This window comes from Lynx canadensis, chromosome A2, assembly GCF_007474595.2.
Source record: "Lynx canadensis isolate LIC74 chromosome A2, mLynCan4.pri.v2, whole genome shotgun sequence".
NCBI lineage: Eukaryota > Metazoa > Chordata > Mammalia > Carnivora > Felidae > Lynx > Lynx canadensis.
This window is the reverse complement of record NC_044304.2, coordinates 62,988,280-63,002,066: the sequence shown is the minus strand read 5'-3', so window position 1 is coordinate 63,002,066 and position 13,787 is coordinate 62,988,280. Positions and strand designations below refer to the sequence as shown.

Sequence of the window (13,787 nt, the reverse complement as noted above, 5' to 3'; positions counted from 1 at the left end):
TATTGTTTATTTTTGTTAATGTTTATTGTTTATTTTTGAGAGAAAAAGACAGAGAGAGACACACAGAGTGTGAAAGGGGAGGGGCAGAGACAGAGGGAGACACAGAATCAGAAGCAGGCTCCAGGCTCTGTCAGCACAGAGCCCGACACGGGGCTCGAACTCACGCCGCGAGATCATGACCTGAGTGGAAGTGAGCCGCTTAACCAACTCAGACACCCAGGCGCCCCTTGTTCATTTTTTTTTAATTTTTTTTTAACGTTTATTTTTTTTTGAGACAGACAGAGACAGAGCATGAACGGGGGAGGGTCAGAGAGAGGGAGACACAGAATCTGAAACAGGCTCCAGGCTCTGAGCTGTCAGCACAGAGCCCGACACGGGGCTCGAACTCACGGACCGCGAGATCATGACCTGAGCAGAAGTCGGCCTCCCAACCGACTGAGCCACCCAGGTGCCCCCCCTTGCTCATTTCTAAACAAATGTCAAAGACATAACACCTGAAATCCAGACACCTTCCCAGACACGTCCCCCCTGGGTGGTTTTCTGCATCTGAACTGATGGGACAACCACAAACAATTCTGGATGGCCCACTATACAGTTGCGTCTCCCAGCTGCTAACTGGAAATCCTCCGTGGAGCCGCAGTTTTATGGAATTCTTCTGTCCCTGTCTCATCGTGCACTCTGTAACGTTCCGGGTTGCTAGCCCAACCAGTAATCAAACAGGAAAATATGTCTTACGTCTTTGGAGATGAATGGTCACCACTGGGGTCATCTGCTGCCAAGCCGTCGCTCAGGATGAGAAGGAGAGTGTGCAGGGCTTCTAGCACCTTCCGGGGCTCAGTCTCTTCCACAAACCGATCACCGAGAGCCTCCAGGCTGCGGGCAGCCCCTTCGAGCACCTTCTGAAGCAGGCTGCCTTTTTGCCACTGATCGAACACCTTCACGTTGGGAAACGAAAACACTATTATTAACAAAAACGCGTTGGAAATGATGGCATGTGCATAAGAAATATTAATGGGGCCTTTGAGAGGACAGACAGCCCATTTTTACGATGCTGGCAGACTGGCATGTCTGTCAGTTGCCTTACAATTTAATTTCTGTTCAGAACTGGAAGATGACGAATCGCCATCGATGGAGGCACACGGCCCTTTTGTGGAGGTGCCATCTGTCCTGCCCTCACCCACTGCCATTTTTCAAAAGAGAAGGCGACAACACACATCGTTGAACAGGACCCGGATGCCCCAAAAGCGAAACTGACACGTTTGAAATGCGTGCCTTGGTGGAAATACGTTGCCATACTTAGCGATTCCGTTGTAACGAACACAAGGTTACTAGGTACCGTTCTGCATCGCGGACTCGGGGATCACGATACTACAGGCAATTCGTATTGCGGTTTCCCATCGACGTGCCAACAGAGACGCTGCGTGCCCACGTCACGAGGATCGTGAACACTCGTGTGTGCTGAATAACCCTTCATTAACCACGGGGGCAGGCCGCCCAGACAATGCACAAAGTGCACGTGTCACCCAGCATGCTGGCGCTGGTCGGCCCGACACTGGCCCTCGACCCTTTCCGTGCCAGATACACGGAGTGCCACCCGGTGGATAACCACGCCTGCATTTCGGTAACAATCTTGTATCTACTATTGGAGATTTTGACCCTTGTCAGTAATAGGCATTAGGAAAAAAACAGACCAAGATACGTGTCCTGTGAGGAAAAGGTAACGTAATGTCCAGTAAAGTGAATGGAGGGTACTGGCACCCAGGCCCTGCTTCACACCGTATCCATGGCTCGCTGAAGAACACCCTGCCGGGAATTCGCCAGGCTCCCCCCCCCAGCCTCCAAGCTGTCGGTATGTGATCACCCCCACACTCCGAGCCACACCATCGCGTCCACGAAAGCAGGCCACGGCCTCTTTCTCCCTGTTTGTCAACGCGAGAGTAAAGGGACAGGCCGTGTGGCACCCAAGCCCTCCAGGGGCAGGAGCCCAGCATCCGAACGCCCACAGAGGGCACCCGGAGGCCCCGTGGAAATCCCACAGGCCAGAAGCAGACTCTTCCCATCGTGAGCACATGTGTCTCACCAAGACAGGCTTTCTGGTGACATTTGTGTGGACCCATCAGCGAGCTGAGGCCGATGGGTGCACGTGGGAGAAGGGCACATCATGGGCAGGACACACGATGAAAGAAGGAACAACGTATGGGGAAAGCGAGAGGATCTGTGGGCTTAAAGCTTCGGTGAGAGAGAGCAGTGAGCCGCGTAGACCTGCGTGGTACTCCAGTCCACACTTATACTGCATGTTACCTGCTCCACTAAAACTGAAGGGGCGCCAGGGCGGGGAGAGGCGGTTGGTGCACACAGGTGGTGAAGCGTCCCACTTCGGGCTCAGGTCTTGATCTCACGGTCTGTGAGTTCAAGCCCCGCGTCGGGCTCTGTGCTGACAGCTCGGAGCCTGGAGCCTGCTTCTGATTCTGTGTCTCCTTCTCTTTCTGCCCCTCCCCCACTCGTGCTCTGTGTCTCTCTCTCAAAAATAAATATTTTAAATAAATAAATAGGGGCGCCTGCGTGGCTCAGTCGGTTAAGCATCCAACTTCGGCTCAGGTCTTGATCTCACGGTCTGTGAGTTCAAGCCCCGCATCGGGCTCTGTGCTGACAGCTCAGAGCCCGGAGCCTGCTTCCGATTCTGTGTCTCCCTCTCTCTCTGCCCCTCCCTTGTTCACACTGTGTCTCTCCTCTCTCAAAAATAAACACAAATACTAAAAATAAATAAAATAGAACAATGAGAGACAGGGGAGGAGAGGGATGGATTCGGACACGCCGCGGGGGTTGACGGTGGCACCGCACCTGCTTGTAGACTTGCAGCCAGCTGACTGCGTGCACCAGGTAGTCTGTGGCCGCTGACCAGCGGGGGTGACAGTCTCCAGGGTGACCCTCTTGGCCAGCTTCGTCCTCGGAGGTTCGGGACAAGACGGAACACACCATCCGCTCCAAGGTCCCATCTGTGGGAATCTGGCAACAATATGAAATACATTTACAAGTGCGCTTTTTTCCAGAATATTCCTTTCTAAGAATAGTACCACCGACTTGCCAAAGGAAGGGCTCTGGGCTTTGCATGACGGGAGAAGTTAACAGGTTGATCAAGCGGCAGTTATATTGTTGGCGTAGAGGGAAGCCTTTTGGAACTCTGTTTTTCACGAAGGCCCACAAGCCGTGGGAACAGCGGTTTCTCTGGATGGAGGACACAGGGTGACTCAAATATTGCTCATTTGTACTCTCCGGCCAAAAGCAAACAGGGGCCAGCCCGGTTCAGTGGGCACCTTGGCCTGCCAAAGCCGCTTTGCCGGAAACATTTTCTCTTCTAACTTCATCCGTCAAAGACGATTCAAACTGGAGTTCTGGGTCAGAAACAGTGTGACATTTTGGAACCATATCTCCTTTATTTCTGTAAATGAACTTCTGGTTTTTGGTTTTTTGTTTTAATTTATTTTGAGAGAGTGTGTGTGTGCAAGTAGGGGAGGGGCAGAGAGAGGGAGAGAGAATCCCAAGCAGGCTCCATGCTATCAGCACAGAGCCTGACACGGGGCTTGATCCCAGAAACCGTGAGATCACGACCTGAGCCGAGATCAAGAGTCAGACGCTCATCCGACTGAGCCCCCCAGGCGCGCGTAAATGAACTCCTACATGCAGTTTCTGCAATGTCGCCCTGCAAAAATACCTACGTGTGTGGGAACGAACGACGTTCCAGTTACACAGATTTACAATAACTTCAGGGCCACGTTTCAGAAACTCTACTGATGGCAACAGTGAAAAGACATCAACGTCCCAGGCCTGGGTGGGTCTGTCAGCCGAGTGTCCAACTCTTGCTTTCAGTTCAGGGCTCGATCTCACGACTGTGCGATCGAGCCCCACATCCTGTTCTGCTCCGAGAGTGCGGAACCTGCTTGGGATTCTCTATCTCTCTCTCCTTCTTTCTCTGGGCCCTTCCCCGTTCTCTCTCTCACTCTCAAAATAAATAAATAAACTTAAAAAAAAAACAAATATTCAAGCCCCATTTGGTTCCTTTGTGGTCCCCTTGGGGATGCAGAGAACTAATACTCAAGTCACAAAGCCACAGCACCTGTTAGGAAAACAAGGCCCCGTCCCCTCTCCCAGGACTCGAAGGGTCTGTGAGAGGTAGATACACCAATGTGCCTATCACAGGTCACCCAGGAGAGAGGGCACGAGAGTTCCACGGGCCCGTGAGAAATGATCGAGCTGTTTGCTCGGTGGGGAGTGGAGAAAGGAAGAGAGAAAGATCCCTCTGCTCTGGGGGCCGCATAAGCAGAGGCCCAGAGTGGCAGCGCCTGCAATCAGGCAGGCCCAGGGCAGGACCCAGGAAACCATCACGATGCTGGCTCCTGAGGGGCCCTCCGTGGGGTGGGGGACAGGGTGATGGTCCCCCAAGGCGCTCACATGTTAACTCCAGAACCTGTGACTAGGTTAAGAGTGGTGTTGGCCAGTGGCCTTAAGGTTGCTAACCAGCAGACCTGGAGACGGGGAGATCATTCCAGATTATCCACGAGCCCCAAGAAATCACAGGGCTCCTTCAATGTGGGAGGGAAAGGCGACCGAGCCAGAGCTGACACATCCTGAGAAAAACTCAGTCCACTATCGCTGGCCTAGGGAAGGGGCCCCGAGCCACGGAGCACAGAGGCTTCTAGAAGCTGGAAGAGCAAGAAAACATCACCGGGGGACACAGATTTTAGCCCAGGGAGACCTGTGTGAGACTTCTGACTCCCAGAGCCATGTGGTAATGAATGTGTGCTGTGTGGGGCAACAGTGTTGGTGGTAACTCATACCAGCAGCCACAGGAGACTCCTACCCGTGACATATGCTCTGTGCTGTCCCTCGACCATTTTCCTTGTAGTTCTAATCTCAAAATAGTTGCCTTTCTTTTTTTTTTCTTAATTAATTTATTTACTTTCAGAGAGAGAGAGAGTGTGTGCAGGTGCACACACAGTGAGCCAAGGAGGGGCAGAGACAGAGAGGGAGAGAGAGAATCCCAAGCAGACTCCTCACTGTCTGCGCAGAGCCCGACGCGGGGCTTGAACTCACAAACTGTGAGATCGTGACCTGAGCTGACATCAAGAGTCGGACACCTAACCCTTGAGCCACCCAGGCACCCCTCAAAATACCTGCCCTCTCAAGGTAAATGTTCTTTGTAATTTAATGAGAAAACGGGGTCAGGAAGTACGGACAATACGGGAGTAGAGTCAGCAGCTGGGGCGTTCCTATGCCGTCTACAACAGCGCCCACGAAAGACATCAAAGGGCACAACTCCAAGTCCCACGGGAGGGAGATGGTTCACGAAATTGCACCAGATGTGACAGAGGAACGGAAAACCGCATCTCCCGGCCAAGTGTAAGACCTGCCTGGCAGAAGGCATTTTCCAGCCGCCTCGCCGCTCTGCAGTTAGTGGCCGCGCCTGGCTGAGGCCAGGGTGACACCCCCAGATTCACCGCTCAGACCTGTAACCCAAAAGTGAAAAGCCAACAGTAGCTCGTGTCAAGGTGAACAGCGCCATGAGGGAAGTGCCAGGTCATGGGAACTCAGGAAAGCGAGTGAACCCCATGCCCTGAGCACAGACAGGGACCCTAACAGGAGGGTGCAGGTCTCATCCAAACTGTCAGTCCCTCAGCCCTGACCCGGGGGCTGCACCAGAAAGGCCCTCACGCCGGGGGCATCCGTGCAGCAAAAGGAGACAGAGGTACAGTTCTGGGGTCCTGCACCACGCAGAGCAGAAGCGCCTGTGCAAGGGACAAAAGGGAGCCGTGCAGGAGGAGCCCCTTCCAGAACACAGTGTGCACAGTGGAGGCCCCTATCTGCTGAGTCCAGGGGGCCTGTGACCTTGCGGGTCCTGCCCTCCCGGTGACAGCATCTCAGCCTGGAGAGCGGTCCTCTCCTGCCCCCTGGCTCGCTGCCGCCTCAGCTGCAGAATCTCACTCCCTCCCCCGGCCTGGCTTCTCCCCCGGCCAGTGCCAAGAGCGAGAATCACTTCCTATTACAGTCACACCTCGGTTTCCCAGCCTAATTCGCTCCGGGAACACGCTTGTCATCTAAACACTTGTATATCAAAGCGAATTTCAAGAACCATTTGCTCAGTTGTGATCACGTGACGTTTGGCGTCACGTACGACTCGTGTTGCAAGACATCGCTCGTTTACCAAGTTAACATTTATTAGGAACGCTTGCTGGTCCCGCGGAACACCCGCAGAACGAGTTAACTCACAACCCAAGGTTTTGCCGTACTTCCAGACTGCCTTTGGGGCTGGGATAAAATGACAAGGTAAGAGGAAGGGACACTCCCAGAAAGGCCAAACCAGCAGGGGCCTGCCACGCCCACACAGCGCCGAAGTGCACGGAGGCGGGGGGGGGGGGGGGGGGGGGGGGGGCTCTCCGTCCTCCCATCCCACCTCCCACCCACACTGGGAGCACTCTCAAAGGAGCATTCTCACAGAAAAGCACCAAGAACGCGTACCTCCTGTAGTTCGGCTGAGTAATTCAGGATCTGTTCTGCATGAAGGTCGTCAAAACCAAATCGGGACTTCAGGTCAGCCTGGACCTTCTGTGGATCCCACACCAGGTTCTTCAGGGACAAGGTGTATCCTAAGTCTGCAAGACAGCCAACGATTTATGCCATCAGTTGTTTCCACGTTGTGACACGTCTGACGTAACTCGGAAAACAACACCTTGTTCGCTGCTACAAGAAAAGTAAATAAAGAGCAAAGGCTACGCAGACAAGCTGGAGAAGCCAACAGGAGCCAGCGCTGGACGCCACAGAGAGCTTGCTGGGACAGCAGGTGCCCCTGGTATTAATGATCGCAGAGTTTCCGGAGCAAACATGACAACCTATGTCAAGAACTTCACGAAATTCAAATCGCTGAGCCCACTAATTTCACTCCTAAAAATCTATCTCAAGAAACCTCATCAGCTGCATGAAGAAAAAGTAAGGAACAACCATGCTACCACATTGGTTTTAGACCGATTAAAGATTAAAAACCAGGTAAGCATCTAGCATGGGAGAAAAGCGTAAATTATGATATATTCATAGCATAAAATACCGCAGTCTTTTTTTTTTTTTTTGAGAAAGACAAAGTGCACACGCATTCACGTGTTCATGGGGGGTGGGGGGGAGGAGCAGTGACAGAAGGGGACAGAGAATCCCAAGCGGGCTCCGTGCCTTCGGCACAGAGCCCGACGTAAGGCTCGATCTCACAAACCATGAGATCATGACCTGAGCAGAAATCCAGAGTCAGACGCTTAACTGACCGAGCCACCCAGGCGTCCCAATACTGCAGTCTTGAAAAACACGTTTCTAAAAACTATTTAAGGTCGTAGATGAAAGTTCCCTTAACAGAGTTAATCAAGGTAGAAAACTCATTAGGGGTCACCTGGGGGGCTCAGTCCGCTGAGCATCCGACTCCAGCTCAAGTAATGATCTCGAGGTTCATGACTTCGAGCCCCCCACATCAGGCTCTGTGCCGTCAGCGCAGGCCCCACTTCGGATCCTCTGTCATCCTCTCTCTCTGGCCATCCCCCACTTGTACTCTCTCAAAAATAAATACACATTTAATTTTTTTTTAACATTTATTTATTTTTGAGACAGAGAGAGACAGAGCATGAATGGGGGAGGGTCAGAGAGAGAGACACAGAATCCGAAACAGGCTCCAGGCTCTGAGCTGTCAGCACAGAGCCCGACGCGGGGCTCGAACTCACGGACCGCGAGATCATGACCTGAGCCGAAGTCGGACGCTTAACCGACTGAGTCACCCAGGCGCCCCAAAAATAAATACACATTTAAATAAATACATAATAATAAATAAATAAAACCCATTAGGTACCCAAATGATCCCGCACCTCCACCTGGAAATGGCATGCCCGAAATATAATCCCAAGCCCCCCCCCCCCCCCCGCCCCCCGAGGCTTGACACAGTTTCTGCGAGCGGGGCCTGACAATGGCAAACACAAAAGCTTGTAAGTTCCGAGGTGAGCCTCCACCTGAAATCCCGTCGCGAGACGACTTCAGACCGCGATCAACACGCGTCTGCTCAGTGTCCACACGTGCAAAGGACCACAAAACCATTCTCAGGTGCGTGACCTCTCGGTGCCCTTAAGTTGACGCTGTGGGTCAACGGAAAAGGCCCAGTCCTGCCGCCTACAAAACAGGCCCAGCCACGGGGAACTTTAGGAAGGTGTTGAAAAAAGACAGACCCCAGGAATCCAAGACTCCTCACTCTCCGTCTGGCTGTCTTTGCATAAAAGGGGTCACAGTCTGGTTCTGAGATTTTTAAGCTAGCATTTGTTACGTATCGAGGGCACTTTCGTCGCCAGGTGAGTTGTACCCAGCACACCAGGCAGGTGCAGTAATATTATCCTCTTTGGGGGCATAAGGAAGCAGACATCCAGAGCCACGCAAGGTCACACTGCTCGATTTAGTCACGACTCAAACCCAGATCTGATCCCCAGCCCTGAGCTGTAACCACTAATCTCTCCTGCTCTCAGAATGTGTCAGAATTACTCTGCAGAGCTGCAGAGAAGCTCTCCGTGGGGGCAGGGGTCTCCCTACGCTGAGTCACCAGCAACAGGGAAAAACCTGGGTGTGACTGGGGTGATGGAGGGCGTCATGTTGGGGTGTTCCAAGGAGCCAGAGAAGTCTGGAAGGGCTAGAAATCTGTGTGTAACCACCTCATTGCATAGGTCAGGAGATAGACTTCAAGAGTTAGGGGCAGGCAGAGAACAGGAACCTGGGCTCCTGGCCCCAGGCCTGCCCGCCCCCAACATAGCTCTCATATCTGTGCCAGGACTATCTCTCCACGAAGCATATCTGACTGCTGATCCAGCGTTTTTCTGTGATCTGGCCCGGGGTCTCTTTCTGGATCACCTCCCACCATCACCCACGACCCCCGAAACACTGAACATCAAATACACGGGGAGCTTCACATACAATTCTTCGTGGCCATGCTTCCTCATGTCTTTGGTGAAGTAGAACTCATCCTTCAAAACGTCTCCTTGATGCTTTTCCCGAGAAAGATGCAGATCCCTACTCTGGGTTTTGCTTTTTCTTCATTGGCACATCTGTCTCCTATACTAAACATGACTTCCCTGTTGCAAGAACCATGTATTATCCAGTTTTTTATTCCCATTCATGGAATGGTGTTTGGTTCATAGAACATACTCCATAAGCATTTACTGTAGGAGAGAATGAGTGGATGGATGGATGGATGGATGTGTGGATAGATGGTTGGGTATCCACCTGGTGGACGGGTGGGTGAATGGATGAATGTGTGGATGGGTACAGGAATGACAGATAGACGAATGTACAGATTATAACTCTACAGTTTGCTCCATGAATCTCCCTTACAGAAACAGAAGTAGAGAAAGAGAGAAAGACAACTAAAAGTAAAATATTCAGGTCCAGTTGGCAATTCAGGAAGTAATACGCCACAGTAGAATAGTGCCTATGGCACTGGGAGGTGGGGAAATGGGGAGATACCAGTCAAAGGGTGCAAACTTTTAGTTATAAGATGAGTAAGTTCTGGAGACCTAATGTATAGCCAGATGACTCTAATCAATAACAGTGTATCGTATACTTGCAATTTGCTAAGAGATCGTAAGTGTTATCACCAAAGAAAAGGTAACTAACTATGGGAGGTGATAGATGGGCTCGCTAATGCCATTGTGGTACTAACTACACGACGTACACGTGTCTCAAACTGTCACACTGTACACTTTAAACACATACGATTTTATTTGTCAACATAAACTAAATATTCTTTTTCTAATAAAAACTTCTTTTTGAGAGAGAGAGAGAAAGAGCACACACGTGCTAGTAGGGGAGGGGCAAAGAGAGCGACGAGAGAGAGGAGAGAGGGAGAGACAGGAGAAACAGAGAGAGAGGGAGAGAGAGAGAGAGAGAGAGAGAGAGAGGACCCCAAACAGAGCCTGATGCAGGCTGGATCCCACGATCCTGGGATCATGACCCGAGCTGAAATCGAGATGCTCAACAGACTGAGCCACCCAGACGCCCCTAAGTGTAATAAACACTTAATGAAAAAAAGAAAGAAAGAATATCATGGGTCAAGAATAGAGCCAAGTAATTCCATCCCTTCCCCTGCAGAAGGGGTTTGTTCATTCAGCTCATGGGCTTTCCAAATCCACATCCCCCTGCCTCTTCTCACCAGCCTCACTATTTTTCAAATATTTCTCCCAAATAGGAGCAGAGGAGAGAGGAAAGATTCAAATCGCAGAACGAAGGATAGATCTAACCTTAGAGGACGTCAAAGAAAAGAATTTTAGGGGCACCTGCGTGGCTCGATTTCAAGTCATGATTTTGAGGGATCAAGCCCTACGTGGGCTCCGCACTGAGCCTGGAGCCTGCCTGGGATTCTCCCCCTCTCTCTCCCTCTCGCCCAGTCGCTCACTCGCTCTCTCTCAAAATAAATAAACATCTTTTTAAAAAGAATCTTAAGATCACCTATTTCCTAATCAAAACTAGCCCGTGTATTAGCAACGGCCACAGAATTTCAACGGTGGAAAGTCAAATGCAGTTCGGAGTTCCAAATTTCCAGTCTCCTTCTCCCTTTTATTAACAGAAACAATGGGATCCTTTGGCATTTGACATTTTCATTAAGTCGTTTCTTGAACAGCATCTCCGCTCTGTGCTGGCTATCGACGAAGTTCACTAGGGAAACGAATTTTCGCACGAGCTCTCGGGCCCACCTACCAGGGGTGGCTGCTCCCCGCTCCTGCAGAAACGTCAGCATCGAAAGGGTCACATTCAGTGCGATTTCGGAAACGGTGGAAAACCTGTGGTCGAGTGGCAGCCAGTCTAAATCTTCCAAAGTTGCCAAGGAACTGCAATGAAAATAAAAGCAAAGGGACGTGAGCCAGCTCAGCACACGGGGCTGCACCGACTCACACTTGCCCCCCAGCCAGGTCAAAGCCCTTTGCAGGATGTGGCCCACCACTGACACACAGGCATTCACCGTGGCTCCAAATGCCACCCTACACGCCCTGGGCTGGGGACTAATGGTCACCTGGCACGGCTGGCCAGGGTCCAAAGTACTGTCATCTCAGCAAAGCAAATGGGCAGGCAGGCGGGCTGCTTCATGTTCAGATCATCAGTTTACAATTTGGAGGTGCCCTCCTGGAACAGTGTGTACCCCATCCCCCGCTGGGTGCCCCTGTGGTCTGAATAAGTCAGGGGCACGATCAGTGGTCACCAGCCTGTTTCACAGAACAAGGGGCTTCAGGGAATCCACATATAAATTGTGCTGATTTTATTCTTTAAATATCTATATTTTATAAGGAATTATATTAAGTCTAATTACAAATAATTAAGCTTGGGGGCGTCTGGGTGGCTCAGTCAGTTAAGCATCCAACTTCATCTCAGGTTATGATCTCAAGGTCCGTGAGTTCGAGCCCCGCATCGGGCTCTGTGCTGACAGCTCGGCTGGAGCCTGTTTGGGATTCTGTGTCTTCCTCTCTCTCTGCCCCTCCCCTGCTTGCACTCCCTCTCTCTCTCTCCCCCTCTCTCAAAATTAATAACTTTTAAAAAAATTTTTTTAAATGGTAGTTGTTCTTTGTGGGTTTATTTAATCATTGAAGTATAATGAATATACTTCATGCAGATTTTCTTGGTATTGTGTCACCAAAGCAAAACAGAGGAGTAAAATGAATGCCGGAGGTGATAGGGTTCAACAACATTCAGCAGTAACCTCTAATTTGGAATTCTGTCTCCAAAGAGCCCGCTCACTGCCTGTGCTAACACATTCAGGGCTTAGAGCAAGGATGCGTGTAGAAGCATACCCACTCTATTCACATACAAAAGCTATAAATCAAACCAACAAACTGTCAAATATATGCTCCATTGTCCTACATTGACAAATACGCCTTCATAACAACTTGGAGAGCCGTGTCCAAATTTAGAATTTTCCAATCCTCTGTCAAAATAAATAAATAAACTTTTTTTTTTTCAACGTTTATTTATTTTTGGGACAGAGAGAGACAGAGCATGAACGGGGGAGGGGCAGAGAGAGAGGGAGACACAGAATCGGAAACAGGCTCCAGGCTCTGAGCCATCAGCCCAGAGCCTGACGCGGGGCTCGAACTCACGGACCGCGAGATCGTGACCTGGCTGAAGTCGGACGCTTAACCGACTGCGCCACCCAGGCGCCCCATAAATAAACTTTTAAAAAGAGGGATGAGGGGCTCCTGGGTGGCTCAGTCCGTGAAGCATCCAACTTCGGCTCGGGTCACAATCTCACGGTTCATGGGTTTGAGCCCCATGTTGGGCTCTGTGCTGACAGCTCAGAGCCTGGAGCCTGCTTCAGATTCTATGTCTCCCTCTCTCTCTACCCCTCCCTGTTCATGCTCTGTCTCTGTCTCCCAAAAATAAATAAACGTTAAAAAAAATTTTTTTTAATGATCATTTAAAGGGGCGTCTGTCTGGCCCATCAGTGGAGCGTGTGACTCTTGGTCTTGGGGTTGTGAGTTTGAGGCCCACATTGGGTGTGGAGATTACTTACAAAATAAAATCTTTACGTCATAATAATAATAATAACAATTAAAACTACAGGAATATAGGAAACGTTAATGATGTAATGTTAAATTGCTTCGATCGGGGGGGAGTAGGCTCTGACAACATTACTGCACTTGATAAAATATTCACACAGGTAGACGAGGAGCACCCACAGGGAGGCAAGAGTCCCAGCCAATTCAAGACGCCGCGATCCTGGACATTTTCTTGTATCAAACAAGAGATGTTCCCAGAGATATAGATTTCCCTGTGAAAAAGGTGAGGAAAAAAGACCCAACACACCTGTCATTGGTTCGATTTTTCTCTTGAACTTACTTCAGAGCTGCCTGGAGGAGGCGTATCCCCGTGCGGATGCGGTCTGCGACGCCAGTGTCGTGGGCATACAGTCTCGGCAGCAGACGTAGAAAATTCCAGATATGGGGCTGCTGGTGGAGCTTTTCCAATTTCGAGATCACCTCCTCCGTCTTATTGAGATCCATCTGACAGGAAAACAATACCAAGAGTTTCCCTCTTCCGTGTTTTTACTGTTCCAAACAGTGGGGCTGGGTTGGCTGCTGAAAACTTTGGCCGTAGAGACTCGTGCCCGGTATGTCACTATTTGGAACAGACAAGATTTGAAAATCTGTCCGTTGGGTTAGGAGTTTAAATGGTGTGAAAATAAGGGGCACTGAGTGACTCAGTCAGTTAAGCGTCTGAATCTTGATTTCAGCTCAGGTCATGATCTCACGGTTCCTGAGTTCACGCCCCACATCAGGCTCTACGCTGACCATGTGGACACTGCTTGGGATTCTCTCTCTCTCTCTCTCTCTCTCTCTGTCTGTCTTTCCCCCTCCCCTGCGTGCACGTGTGCCCTCTCTCCCTCAAAATAAATAAATAAACTTAAAAAAAAAAAAGGAGGGGCGCCTGGGTGGCTCAGTCGGTTAAGCATCCGACTTCGGCTCAGGTCATGATCTCACAGTCTGTGGGTTCGAGCCCCGCATCGGGCTCTGTGCTGACAGCTCAGAGCCTGGAGCCTGCTTCCGATTCTGTGTCTCCCTCTCTCTCTGCCCCTCCCCTGCTCATGCTCTGTCTCTCTCTGTCGCAAAAATAAATAAAAACATTAAAAAAAAAATTTAAGAAAAAAAAAAGAATTTTTCAACAACACCAGCCAGGGAATAAGAAACCACGGACCAGATGTTTCTTCTGGATTAAAAAACAAAACAAAACAAAAAACA

The 13,787-nt window shown here is 50.5% G+C and overlaps 1 protein-coding gene across 1 annotated transcript in view; it reads right to left on the bottom strand.

Moving 5' to 3' along the window:
• The window catches only part of ABCA13 (ATP binding cassette subfamily A member 13), a 349,570-nt gene that overhangs the window by 286,518 nt on the left and 49,265 nt on the right, over positions 1-13,787 (bottom strand). The window contains 5 exon segments of the mRNA XM_032592494.1: positions 736-935; positions 2,842-3,006; positions 6,514-6,647; positions 10,759-10,889; positions 12,889-13,052. Coding sequence (XP_032448385.1) covers positions 736-935; positions 2,842-3,006; positions 6,514-6,647; positions 10,759-10,889; positions 12,889-13,052 — 794 coding nt within the window.